The sequence below is a fragment of the Cheilinus undulatus genome, linkage group 14 (genome assembly GCF_018320785.1).
Source record: "Cheilinus undulatus linkage group 14, ASM1832078v1, whole genome shotgun sequence".
Lineage (NCBI taxonomy): Eukaryota > Metazoa > Chordata > Actinopteri > Labriformes > Labridae > Cheilinus > Cheilinus undulatus.
This window is the reverse complement of record NC_054878.1, coordinates 43,849,540-43,864,471: the sequence shown is the minus strand read 5'-3', so window position 1 is coordinate 43,864,471 and position 14,932 is coordinate 43,849,540. Positions and strand designations below refer to the sequence as shown.

At 40.2% G+C, this 14,932-nt stretch overlaps 1 protein-coding gene across 1 annotated transcript in view; it reads left to right on the top strand.

Moving 5' to 3' along the window:
* Positions 1-14,932, top strand: part of LOC121521178 (collagen alpha-1(XII) chain-like) — a 39,089-nt gene that overhangs the window by 4,321 nt on the left and 19,836 nt on the right. The window contains exons 2-3 of the mRNA XM_041804934.1: positions 13,785-14,105; positions 14,345-14,635. Coding sequence (XP_041660868.1) covers positions 13,785-14,105; positions 14,345-14,635 — 612 coding nt within the window. The remainder of the gene's footprint in view (positions 1-13,784; positions 14,106-14,344; positions 14,636-14,932) is intronic.

The window sequence follows — 14,932 nt, the reverse complement described above, 5'->3', positions numbered from 1 at the left end:
CAAGGTTTGAAAATTACTGAACACGTCAGAAACATACTTGAGGTACCAAACACACTGAGTTGAAAATCAATCAATAAAACTTTATTTAGCATTTTTCAAGCAAAACAATGTAGCACCAAGTGCTTTACAAACAGACAAATACGTGAAAGGAAAACATGACCCTTACCAAACCCTGGAGTTGTTTGGAGTGAAGTTCCTGGAACTAAAAGTTCCTGGGACTTTTGGTGAAAAAGTGTCTCAGGTGGCCGGTGGAGGTGGCAGCATGACTCACAGGCTGTTGGTCTTCACTTCACCATCATGAGTTCAAAGTTAAACTGACGTATTTCAGCTGACAGGATTACAACCTCCACATGGTGAAACAGAAGGTTCTAGAAAAACCACAGAGCTTCTCTGAAACTGCACAGTGTGGACTTTACTGAACACAAGAGAAATCTTCACAAAGGCTTGTGTTGTTTGTTCTATTGTAAATAGATCTTTGGTTAATAATGAGATATTGGGAAGGCTTTACTTTAAACAGTTTGTTCATTTGTATGTTAGAATTTGGTCATCAAATTTCTTCTGGTAGTCTTTAGGTAGATAGCATAATGTTTGTTTCTCAACTTACAAACCATAGTTTTCTCTCAGGTGTGGGTGATGCTGATCTGAAGGAGTTGAAGTCCATCGCCTCTGACCCACATGACACTCACGTGTACTACGTCAATGACTCTGGCTCTCTGCTGGACATCATCACCAGTTTCACTGACAACCTGTGTGACAGCATCAAGGGTCCAGGTAAGGAGGGAGACTCAACATGACCCACTTATGAAAATCAGCAGTGGCTCTTTAGATTACCATTAGTATCTCATGGATCTTATTACAACCCTAATTCCAAAAAAAGTTGGGGCGCTGTTTAAATTGTAAATGAAAACAGAATGCAGTGATTTTCAAATCTCATAAACCCATATTTGATTCACAAAACATAAACAACACATCAGATGTTAAAACTGAGATATTTTACCATTTCAGGGAAAATATTAGCTCATTTTGAATTTGATGACAGTAGCACATCTCAAAAAAGTAAGGACAGGGCCATGTTTACCATAGTGTAGCATACCCTCTTCCTTTAACAGCAGTCTGTAAACATCTGGGAAGTAAGAACACTAGTTGCTGGAGTTTTTGGAGAGGAATGTTGTCCCATTCCTGTCTAATGTAGGATCTTTGGTGTTCTTTGCTGAGTTTGTTTATTTTATAATGCTCCAAATGTTTTCTATTGGTGAAAGGTCTGGACAACAGGCAGACCAGTTTAGCACCCGGACACCCCTTCTGTGAAGCCATGCTGTTGTGATGGATGTGGTATGTGGTTTAGCATTGGCTTGCTGAAATAGTCAAGGCCTTTCTTGATTTAGATGTTGTCTTGATGGGAGCATATGTTGCTCTAAAACCTCTCTCTACTTTTCAGCATTGATAGTTCCTTTCCAGATGTCTAAGCTGTCCACGCCATAGGCACTAATGTAACCCCAGACCATCAGAGATGCTGGATTTAGAACTGAGCTCTGATAACAAGCTGGATAGTCCCTCTCTTCTGTAGTTCACAGGACATGACGTCTGTGGTTTCCAAAAAGAAAGTCAATTTTTGATTCATGGGACTGCAGAATAGTTTTCCATTTTGCTTCAGTCCATTTTAATGAGCTTTGCCCCAGAGAAGACAGACAAGAATTTCTGGAAGTGTTTCTGAGCCTATGGAGTGATTTCCTGTACAGAATCATGACTGTTTTTAATGCAGTGGCCCCTGAGGGCCCCAAGATCATGAGCATCCAGCACTGGCCTTCACTCTTGTCCCTTGCTCACAGAGATTTCTCCAGATTGTCTGAATCTTTTGACGATGTTATGGGCAGTATGCTGGGATATTTAAAGTCTTCACGCTCTTTTTTTTTCCACAATTTTGATGATTAGTGATCCCCTGCCCCTCTTCACTCCTGAGGGACTCTGCCAATATAAAATGCTCCTTTTATACCCAGTCGTGTTACTGACCTGTTGCCAGTTAACCTAAATCGTTGCCTCTTGCTGTTTCATATCAGAACCATTTACTTTTTAAGCCTTTTAATGCCCTGTCCCTACTTTTTTTGAGATGTGTTGCTGCCATCAAATTCAAAATGAGCTAATATATTTCATGAAATGGTAACATGTCTGAGTGTCAACATCTGATATGTTATTGTAGTTTTAAACAGTGATAATATATAAATATTAGCGATAAACCTTAAAGAAGAATAGGGCACCACTGCTTATGTGGATTGGTTATTTAATAAGCAATTAAATATTGTAATTATTAATTAATCAAAACTTTTAAATAATTAACAAAACTATTAATGATGAATCAGTCTCATATCTTAAGTAATGAGTCCTTGTGCTTCTGTGATTGAATCACAGAAGCACAAGCATAAATCAGGTGGTGATATGAATATGATGTGAGTAAATGAACATAAAATGACTAAATGTGATAATAAAGAAGTAATGCTAACCTAGTTTGATGGAGAGTGGATGGTTTGAGAATAAAGGAAAAGGCAATTGTTGATTATACACAGCTGAGTATAAACAAACAGGGATCCGTTCTGTAACAGTATGTGTGTGACCACAAGGGGGCAGTGTGGTTCCATTAAAGACGTTTGGGTTGGAGACCTCAGCTTTGACATTAAAGTCCAAAATTAATTTCTGGGCCATTGTGTTCCTTGTGAGCAAAATCAAAAGAATATAAACATTTCCTGTTGAAAAACATGATGTTTAACTTGGTTATAAGGCTTCCCAGTTCATACAATCTCAGTCTGACAGAGAACTATTTACGGTCCTCTTCTGGTTCGTTGTTTAGAGGCAGGACGGCCTTTAAGAGGATAGATGTCCTGGATTTATGATACACAGTTCAAGAAGCTGTAAAGTTTTACTGCTTTGGTAAGGAAGAGATTTAGGCTGGAAGGGTCTTTCTGGGGTTAACCAATCGGAATATTTCCAATTTGAAGGTGTTGATCTCTCTGGGACCCGTAATTCCTCAGAAGTGTCAGGTCCAGCGTCATAATGTCTGAGAAACTCTTTTGGCAGGAACTTGGTTCCTAAGCAAAGATAGACGATTTACAGGCATGGTAGAAAGACCCCACCACCACCACCACCACCACCACCAGCACAATTCCTGATGCGATCTTCCAGATGTAGGTTTTAAGATAGTTTTGTGGGGCAGCAGCAGATTCAGGCCTTTGATTCCGCTACATTATGTATGTTTGTGAATAAAATATGGGTTTATGAGATTTAACAGTCACTGCATTCTGTTTTTATGTATATTTAACACAACACTCCAACTTTATGGAATTAGGGTTTTACCACTTGAGACATGATGTTTGGCTAAAACCAGACAAAGACAAGTACTAACTTGTCAGTCGTGTTTGAGAGTCTCTAACTTCCAGCAGATGTCAAATATTTTTAAACTGAGATTTTGATCTTTTTCATTCAGTCTCTCCAAAACCGACAGACTCTGATCCAACGAGCAACAATGAACTCCAGTTGGAGTGTTCTCTGTTCAGATTCAGAGATCTTCGTCTTTGTCCACCATACCGTCTCCTCTGGGTGAATGAGATAGAAGTGTAGGGTAGAAGATGTTTTCTAAAGAGCTGCCACTGTGGTGACCAGAATGCCAGGGTTAATAATTCAATCAGAGCCTTCTTAACTAACAGATATTCTTACATGTTCAGTTACAGTTATTCACTTATGAATGTTTCTTTTTCTCATAAAACTTCAACAGACTGGTCTCCTCTGAGCTCCATCATGCTGGTTCTGCGTATTTCAGCTGTTGTTTTGATGATCATGAGCACTGTTTTGGTCTTCAACCTCAGAGGTGAGGAAATAAACACCATCAATGTGGCAGAAATAGTTCAAACTAATCATATGTAAAACATTAATGCTGCTATTTACTTCCAGGTAACATCAAACCACGGCGTAAAGAAACCAGCGTGAGTTTAAACTAACTCCTACGATGTGTGACACTTCTTCTGACTGATGAAACCTCTGAGACGATGGACTCTGCAGAGTTTGCTCTGTTGACTCTTGTTGTTTTGAATCTCATGTGTTGTGTTGTATTTCACAGATGCATGAGGATGTCATTGAAGCCGACTATGAAAATGATGAAGCATTGGTGCTGCTTCCATCGAACTGCAACAACTTCCAGATCAAGATTAAGTCAAGAGAAAGTCACAGCTTCCCTTCTGGCCCCCAGAAGATTATTGAATTCAGAAAATGTGAGGAAAATGTGTAATGGTATTTACAGTGTCTTTTCATTTTCAAACATTCCTAAAGGAACCCTAAAATTAACTTAGATTAAAACATTTTAGATTTGTTTGATATTTGAGCAGTTTCACAAAAATCCACCTGTCAGCCATTACTAGTAAATAAGAAGCATGATAAACACACTCATCAGTCCATTCTTGATTAGAACTGTTGATTACGGTGTCAACCTACCAATTTCCCTGCCTGGATATCAAAAACAAAAGAGCTGTTTACTGCCTGTGTTTTTCACCAATCAGGATTAGACATATTTAACTCAAACCCAGTGATGAACAACATGACAGCCCTAGAAATATGTGGCTAAAATATCTCATTCGCCCCCTTGTGGCTGGCTGTGGTATAGGTGGAAGGGACTGAATTTTCTACTGATGTCTCTTGTTCCCTTTTTCATGAGCTCTTTGAAAGTCTGTACCGCTCTCTCACCTAGGCCGTTAGATGAAGGATGATCAGGAACCGCTGTGTCTGATTCCATGTGTTGTTATAAACTCTTTCATTTGTTCACTGACAAAACACTGGGCATTGTCAGACACGATCGTCTCTGGTGTGCCATGTGTGTTGAAACTGATTCTAAGGTGGTTTACAGTCATTTCTGATGTAGCAGAGCTCACTGGGTTTACCTACAGCCACTTTGAGTGTGCATCAACAGTTACCAAGAACATTTTACCCAGAAAAGATCCTCAATAATCAATGTGGAGTCTTCTCCAAGTCTTCTCAGGCCACTCCAAAGTAGTGCACATAGTGGAGCCTCTCTGTGCTCCTGGCGTGTGCTGCATGACTTTACCTTGTTTTCCATGTGGCTGTACATTTGAGGCCATGCGGCTCATCCCAGGATGCGCTTAATGCAGCTGCTCCATCAAAGATACTCCTGTCTCTGGTGGGACAATGGCCACAGCACACATCCATCCTGAACACTCAGGTCATACTGTCTCTGTAAGGCAGAAAGTCTGTCCAGGTTATTCTGCCAGCCTCTCAAAATAAACTCACGTACCCTCCAGAGTTTTGGATCTTTTGTTGTTTACAGCTGGTCTGATGTCATTAGTGGGCTTTGCTCCTGATGTACAAACACTGGGGTGACCGAACCTTTTCAGTTGCTGCACCCAGGCTCTGGAATAATCTCCCCTCTGATATCGTATTACCTCTGGCTTGAGCCTCTTCAAATCAAAAGATTTGAGACTTATTTATTAACAATTATTTATTCAGGATGGCTTTTAATAGCTACCTAGTAGTGCTGTGAGTGTTTTATCCTTTTATTCTGTATTTATAAATGTTATTTTTATTTTTATGGAATTGACTTGTGCTGTGTTTTTAATGCTATTTGATTTTTTGTAAAGCACTTTGGTCACCTGTGGGGTGTTGTAAAGGGCTATATAAATAAAGTACATTTACATTTACACACATCTAACATTAGCACCATTTCATCAGATGATGGACCATTAGGTGTCTCTGAAAGTGGAAGATGACTGACAGAGTCAGCATTATCTTTGTCTTTTCCTCTTCTGTAGCGTCCTGAAAGCAGTGAAATGTTGAGATACAATAACAGTTTCAAAACTGTTACTATTTAGCTCATCATGTGACTACCAGTGATCATGTGACCTGGTGTGAATCCTTAAAGGAAGCAGCTTGGTGGTCATTTTGTACTTACCCTACTGAAGGCCTGAAACATGTTGTCATGTTTGTATGAGTCTGTAGTCCTGATGAAATAAAGGCTTTTATTAACAATCCCTCTGAGTGTCTCAGATCTCTTCAATGATTCAGAGCAGCCTTTCCCAGACTTCAGCATGCTGTGGCCCTCAGTGAAACCTGCAAATCTTCAGGGGTCCACCAAAACCCTCAGACAACCAAAACATGACTATCAAAGTATTTACCTCCATCATTGACTTCATATACAGAGAAACACTTTCAGAGACATTGTTGATAGGAAAGCCTCTGCAGAGTCACAAAGTCCACATAGACATAGACCATAGTGTTTATGTTTGATCAGGCATCTGCAAAGTCACCTTTATTTTCTTCTTTAATATTTATCTCTTTAAACACTGTGACCCTACAAATGCTTTCTGAGAAACCGTGATGTCTCCAAAGGCACTGATCATTTCTTCTAATTGTGATGTGCCACAGTAGAATATTTAACAGTGTCACCAGTTAAACCATGACACCAGTGTTAACAAACAAAATAACCTGCAGTACCTCTGGAGCCCTCAGACTTTGGGGAGCACTGATTTAGAGGATTGATGATTCACAGTGACAGCAGCATCTCTCTCTCTCTCTCTCTCTCTCTCTCTCTCTCTCTCTCTTCCTTGTTAGAAATAGCAGTGACTTTTACCTCAGATGGCCTGCAGGGGGCGTCTGGTGGGTGTCTGGCTGTGTTACAGCCTCCAGCAAATCTGGTAATGAAACTCCAAAGTATCATGGTAAATCTGTTTGGGATAGACTTTAGTTGATACCTCAGGGTGAATACAGCTCCTGTATTATTAGCTACAACTACAACAACTCAGTGTTTGAGTCCTAATATCTGCTAGGTTACATGGCACATTCCTGACACATCATGTGGTCTGTTGAGGGATGTATGTGTAACAGACCCCAGGCATGGGGCATGTATGCAGATTTTTTAAAAATCCTGAAATGACGACACAGAGAAAGGTTGCAGCATTCTTCTGGTCGATCCTGCCAGAATATGTTTAAAGCAGCTCTATGTAACTTTCACTTTTTTTGTAGTTTTGTGGCGCCGGTGGACAAAAGCTGTAGTGCTTTACCAGAAGAAACACTCAATTACCCATGAGCACCAGCGCGTACTGCCGTCAAGATCCTGATCTCCCGGTCGCGTGCATTTGTTTTGGAAGCGAATGAAAGAAGACGGGACTGACTTTCAAAACTACTCTTCTGTCTTTAGCGGCTGTTTGCAGGATGGATAGTGAAGAGGTAATGTAATTATTTTTGGCTAAATGAAGATATTGAAAATCACTAGGTTCAACTTGGTTTTATTACCGTGAAGTCGCCCCCGCCCCCCGTCCTGTTTCAGCGAGATAGTGAATAAACTGATGACAAGATGGCCCTTAGTGATACGAAAAGACCCATTACAAACTCAAGAGTACTGTATATAGATGGTAAGCAATGAACCTATACTCACAAGTCCAACAATAACAGGGCCAAATCAGCATCGGTCGGACATCCCTCCTCGTCTTTCAGCTCACGCCAGCGAGTGAACGCCGGGCCAGTGTTAATTCTTGTCCAGGCATTTATCTTGTTACTCTCCCGCATTCTTTTTTCTTTTCTTTGGTTTTTTCGTTGCTTCTGCCATGACAACAACTCTCCGTTTAGCTTTCGCCTCGACTTCCATCTTTTCAACGAATTGGGAAGGAGGGAGAAGTGATGTATGCCGTCAAGCAGTCAAAGCAGTAGAAATGTGTAGTTTTTTAGTGTGGAAGGGTTCCCGCCATTTACCTTGAAGTTACATTGTGCCAGTGAAGGTGATACCGACCCCCCCCCCCCCCCCCCCCGACCATGACAGAGGTGTCATTCAACCTGTTGTAAGATGATGTACCATCTCAATGATTCTCGAAATATTACATTAAGGTGGAAAAACTACATAGTGCTGCTTTAAGCTTGACACTTTTATGTTCACATTTCACGTTTACAGGCTTATTCTTTAGCTTTCCTGTGCATAAAAATAAAAATACAAACTAAAACATCAGTCCACAACTACAGTGGACACACTTCCATGTGTCTCATTACAATCACACTTAAATACAAAGGAAATAATCCTTTCCTGAATAAATGTCTCTTAGTTCTTTTGCTGACTCACTATGCTTATTCTGAGCTAACTGCTGTGTGTTTATGCAGGTAAGTATAACAGAAGCAAAATGCACATCTGTAGTTTCCTATTTTTTTTTGTTATAATTACACAAAATTACCTGGTAGCCGTCCACAAGCCTGAGAGAAACTCTGAAGTCCATGATGCACTATGTTGTTTGTAGCCCCTCCTTCCTTTGTTTTCTTCTTCGTTGGTTGTTTGTATATATTCTTTTCACCCCCTCCCCTCTCCCCTCTGAAATGACTCCCAGTGGGAGAGGTGGGTGTCCATTGTTTTGTTTAAGTTTGTATCCGTTTCCATCTGTATGTTAAACGTTATATCTTGTATATTTTTGGTTCTTATAATGTCCTTAGTTATCTTTCCACTTGTTTACGTGTTTATTTGTTTTAAGTTTCTTCTCTCCTTACTTTTATCGATGTTTGTTTGCTGTGCACGGTAAACTAGCTCACATGCGCAGCGGACACAGTTAGCATGTGTTCACCTTATGTCAAACTTTGTCATGTACCGTATTTCTGTTACGTGTAGGATATGGAGCGGGCTGTGGCTCACGAGAGTTTCTGTCTCTTTATATCGTTTGCCAGCCAATAAAAGTGGTCCAAGTGAGAGATCCAGTGTTGCCGTCTCTTTCCACCCACCATAAACACAACGCAGAGATATTGCCACCGGTTACATAAGTAACGGCCTCTTACCTCACATAATTATTGACATACATTTTTACAACACGATTCACAATACATCTTATTATTTCACTAAGTGCACAGAAGTTAACAACCAAAAAATTGAGCTAACCATTTATCAGAGCAAGCCTTTTCTTAAGATTAATATTGTCTGCCATTAGCCACACAGGCTTTTCAGTTCTTCTACATGGCGTCACCACACTAAGATTTTCAAAACAAATTTAAACTTCACTGAAAATAGCCAAAACACTCTTCAATTGCGACCTGCAGTGCTTCGCTGAGCTTATACATGAATTTTGAGGGTTTGTACACAATACTGACCTGTAAAATAGGAGAAATGATGACACAGAGAAAGGCTGCAGCATTCTTCTGGTTGATCCTGCCAGAACAGCAAGCAAACCTAACCTGACACGCCAGATGGATTTGTTTTACACATCCATCAGGGAAAGCTTCAATAGAAAACGTTTGAGAAAAGGCAGAGGCTTTGAAAAAACTCGGAGTGTGATTGGATGAACGTTCTGTCTGTCACATCTCTACGGGCCAATCAGAGCAACAAAACACGTGACATAAATGCTAGCAAGCTGCGCTTACACAGCTACTGAGGAATAACGCGAAACATGGCGACTATAGACATGTAAGTATTCGACTTTTGTCGTTTTTTAAAAAGAAAACAACTCACTGCTGTTCTTTGTTCTTCTTTTAATGAAGAAATGTCGTGAAGTTCTGATAAAACTAGCGCTTTAGCAGCATCCACGCTAATCTCTTCCTCCATAACTGCACCAGCTCTTGCTGCTGCTTGTTAACGTTGGGAGCTTTGCAAGATGGATTCGTCAGTAAAAAAATAAGGAAACGGGCGTATCCATCTGCTTTGCAAGGTTAAAGCAAACCGCTACGTAGTCAAAACCAGTGTTGCCAACTCTGCAGTAAGGAAAGTAGCTAATGGCTGTCCTATAAGTTGCCAGAAATCGCTAAATGACGTCATCACGCTGTAGGAGAGAGGGAAAACATTATGAGAGAGACAAAAAGTGAGTAAAAAGATCTTTAGGGTGTATAGAACTACATATAAATTTCCTTCTGTTGGTTCTTGTTTTTCTAACATCACAGTTCCAACCCTCCTTTATCTGGGCTTGGGACCAGCAAAAATGACTCGAGAGATTCTCTGGCAGAGTAACTTTAATTTTTATTTTTAGTTTATTATTCTATTAATTATTCTATTTTTCTTGGAAGTTTAGTTTTCTTACTTTTGATTTAGTTTTAAGCTTTATGGTCCACTTACAAGCCTACATCAAATTCCAGTGAAACATTAACATTTTTAACCATAACATTTATAAATATTTTTTGTATAAAGTCTTCATGAACAACTTTAAATCAACCAAAAAGAGACAATAGAAAAAACTGTTAAGGCACCTTCACAGAGCGGTTAATTTGCAGTCTGACATGGGGGCGTGAGCGTCTCCTGCTCTGACTGCTGCGAGGACTGTGCTGCCTGTGAGTGCTTTGGGACGGGGAGGGGCCCACGGAGAGGAACAACAACGTTACATGCTTTAACGTCGGAGTCTTCAAAAGTCTCCAGTAACACCAGAGAAAGTCGCTAGATTTGTCACTTGTCGCTTTTTTGAAAAAGAGTCGCTAGAGGGGTCTGAAAACTCGCTAAATATAAGTTGGCAACACTGGTCAAAACAGTCCTGTTGGTCCAAGCGCTCTGCTGCCATCTAGTGGCCGGAGTGGCACACATACATTTTTGCCTCTAAGCTGCAGAGAACCAAATCTGAGGTCTGTATCCTCTTACAATATTGTAAGAATAATTAATAATGATAATTAAAATTAAAGACACAGTAACATTTTAAAGCCAAAAATTGTGACCACATATTTTATATATCACATATGTGTCTGAAGTGTGAGAGGACAAATGAGAAAACGCCTCTCATTCAAGTGTTGTTGACTTTCACAATAAACGCACTCAGGCAGAAAGAACTACCGACTTGTTCTTAAGGATTTGTTAGAAGTAGGGTGTTTAGGGGTGTAGGTGGCCTAGGGGTTTGAGGCGCGCCCCATGTACGCGGACGGCCCGGGTTTGAATTCAGCCTGAGGCCCTTTACTGCATATCTCTCCCCCGATCTCATCCCTGTTTCAGATCCACTATCCTCCTCTATCATAATAAAGGCACAAACGTGCCCTAAGAAAATCTTAGAAAAAAAAAAAAATGCAGTTGCATGTTTCTAATTGATGCAGCTTAGCTTTAGCAGCGGTGCCACTACCATGTTTACAGCTGCTTCTCTGACCTCATTTAAAGCTACAGCGCGCTTCTTTGAGTCATCATGGCCTTAGATGAGCGAGTCATTAGTTAGAACACACCTTTAGACAGACATTTAGGCTGTTTTTTAATGAGTTGCTGCAGCGCTGGGCTCAAGACAAACTGAGCTGTACGTTGCAGCTCACAGCTTGTGTTAAAGCCTCAAACAGGCTGACAGAGATGCTCTGCTCTGCATGTTGCTGTTATTACAGACATCAGACTTGGAGAGGAGAGAACACTCCTCCAAAAGACATCAAATTAAAAAGCGTGATGAACTAATTTCATTTATGTTCTCTGCACCTGAAAAGATTCTGATATTTCCTGCATTGATGTAAAATTCCTTGATGTTCATTCTGAAATAATCCGCCGCCCTAAAGGTTTCTGGGTATTTATGGTTGACGTGTCTGAGGCTGTGTTAAGATTAGCTTATCTCAGAAACTTAACTACATTAAAGGAAATTGCACAACCGTCTCAACTTCAGTTCAAACAAGGAAACGCCTCCAGAACTTTGCAAGTTTCCTCAGACCAGACAGAGGATGGCTCTGCTGGGGTTGGTCTTCATTTTTGTGCTCCAGTTTTGGGGTAACTACCCTTTTTCTATGATTTATCTTTACATGTGTTGAACGTGTGTCATGTTATAGATGTGCAAATGTATGCTGATGATTGTGTTTCATATAAACGTGTAAAATCAGCTGAGCTAGCAGCTAAGGAGTTAGTGGTCAGTCATGTCTGAGGTCTAATCTGAGCAGAACTAAAGGTTTGTTCTTCTGCTGTCGGACCTCTTACATGTTTATGTGTCTGTTCTCTTTGGCAGTCTGGCTTCCTGCCACCACCAATCACATGCTTGTTAGGCTAATTAGTGACTCTAAATGGGTCATAGGACTGAGTTTGAGAGTGCCTGGTTGTTTGTCTCTGCATGTCAGCTCTGTTATCGACTGGGTCACCAGTCAGTCCTGGGTAGGGGCCAAATCCGGCCCGTTGAACAGTTAAATCTGGCCTGCAAGATGATCTCATATTTCTGTTATCACTGGCCCATCACTGTGAGGTCTGCAGATTTTTTTTTTCGTAAATTGAGCATTTCAGTTCATAATTTTGACTTCATATATAATAATCTGAGCTTTAGGACTCATAATTTTACAATTTAATTCATGTTTTAACCTTTTAAACTAATTATTTTGTATTTCACTTTAGATTTTCAACTTTTGACTTTTATTTCATAATCCCATAGTTTGACCTTTTAGATGCTCCATTTAAAATTCTGAATCATATTTTGGCTTTTAATCTTATGCTTACAAATTCTATTTCATATTTTTACCTTCTAAACTCAAGATTTAGATTTTCTAATCTATTTGCCGTTACAAATATTATGTTTCAATTTTATGTTTTGACCTTGTTGAACTAATATCTTTACTTTTCTCAGATTGTGAGCCTTTAAACTTTTCCTTTTTTAAAATTTCAATATCATTGGTGCTAAGTTTTTTTTTTTAAATATATTTTATTACTGGTGAAATGAGGTTGACAGTTTTTTGGTTAAAAAAGTGACCCTCAGGTTAGACCTGAATCCGGCCCCTGCTGTGATTGAGTTTGGCACCCCTGGTCCGGGGTGTACCCCAGCTCTTGCCTAGTGAAAGCTGGGATAGGCTCCAGTCCCTGTGACCCCGAACGGTGTAAGTGGTGTAGAAAATGGATGGATGCATAGTGTTTTAAAATATGGCGGGTTCATTTTGTCAGCTATTCTAGATTTAGTTTTAGTCCCAGTCATTAGATTGAATGTTCTATATTTTCAGGGTTATAGTCTCTCGCTCTGGCTTCAAAACCTCTTGCTTTCTACTTATTTCTATTATATTATTTCCATAAATCTCTTTTACATGTCCCAAGATCTCTGGAATATCATTCAGCTCATTTGTCTCCACCATAGGTCTGTAGTGGTGTGATTATTGACTCTGTCCCATGCAAAGACGTCCCTCTCACCTCTTCTTGATTTAATACAGAAGTTTGGACAGCTCTCAGGGTTTAGGATTAACTGGGATAAGAGCATTATTTTGCCCCTTTTTGACGGCCTTGACCTCAAATATCTTAATAACCTATCCTTTAGAATTTCCCATTAGAGATTGAAATATCTGGGAATAAATAATAGAAGAAGTCAAACGCTTCAAGCCTAAATTATCTTAATTTAGCACAAATAGTAAGGAAATTTGTGTTTAATGATTGTTTCTTTGTTGTAGCAATGCTGCTTGGCTATAAATATTATACTGTTGGAAAGCCTATTTATTTCCCTTTTTTTAAATGGTGCCACATTTGTAAAGAACATGCATTTGTGGGGTGAGCAGCAGTGTTGTGGTTAAAATATGGGTTTATGAGATTTGACCATCAGTGACTTCTGTTTTATTTATATTGTACACAGTGTCCCAACTTTTTTGGAATTGGGGTTGTAATTTTTCACCCCCTAATAAAACGAAGGTTTTACAAGCCACAGGTTAAAAATCAGTCAGAATCCCACCATCATTTGTAGCAAAACTACAGTGCGCATGAACACAGCAGAGTATGTGGAATTATTGGGTAAAGACATTATCCACCAAATCTGTAGATTTATTTTCATCTTTGTCAGCTCTTCAGAGATCAGATGTTAATGTCCAGAGAGATTCTGTGAAGTTTGATGTGAGCTTGGTTTCTGACACTTCTCCTTCTCTTTGTGTCTTTCCAGTGGTCAACAGTCAAGAGAAGATTTATCGCATCCTCCAACCTGAACAAGACGCCACCCTGCCCTGTGGCTCTCCATCATCCTCTGGACCTCTGCAGTGCTCTGATATTTCATGGCTTTATAACAGAGATCCATCAGAGACCGTTATGGAGGCAAGCAGTGGGGAGGTGAAGCAGACGTCGTCCCGAGCTGACCGGCTGAGTTTGGACTCCAACTGTTCTTTGGTCATTAAACGTGTCACTGCTGAGGATGTTGGTCTCTACATGTGTCGACGGGGTGATTCTGATCCTTACGATGTAAATGTGTATCTCAGTCTATTTACAGGTAAGTTTAATTTCCATCATTATCATAACAGATTTTTAAGGAACAAAAGATTGCTTTGTGTCCAACCTTCCATCTGCTGGTTTTGGTTTATCACCAGTACAATTATCAGACCACTCTAGTCATGATTGTTTGGTCAAAAAAAGAGAAAGTAGAAACTTGTCAGGGTCTTGTTTGGGTGTCGCTAACATTCCAGCAGATGTCAGGGATTTTCCAACTAAATTTTGATCTTTTTCTTTCAGTCTTTCCGACTCTGACTCACTCTGATCCAAGGAGCCCCAATGATCCCAGATTAGAGTGTTCTCTGTTGAGATACAGAGGTTTGAGTTCCTGTCAACCAAACAGTCTCCGCTGGGTGGATGAGACAGGAGCTGTGATTACTGACGGTGTTACAGAGAGTTCCAGAGATGCAGACTGTTTCTCTGACCTGAATGTGACGCATCAGATCAGCAACAACGGGAAATTCAGCTGCCAGTCTGTTAACGAGGAGAACAATGTGGAGATACAGGCTGACTACACACCTTTCCAACCAGGTAAGATCACATGATAAATCTAATTAGAGAAAGCTGAGAGTTCTACTTTGGCCCAAACATGGCTGTCAGACCCACTGTACACTTTAAAAAAATCCCCCATTTGGACCCCCTCACTTTGACTGGGTCACAACTGTCTGTGCTATTTTCAGTCAAATCTAATCCTCAATAGAACGATTAAACTAATAAAACTCCCCACCACACTTACACTGCTACCCTGTAATCCTTCTGCTTTCTCGCTGAGAGAACGTCTGCTTTAGAGAAACTCCACGTCCTGTTTTCACTGCAACCTGTAGTCTG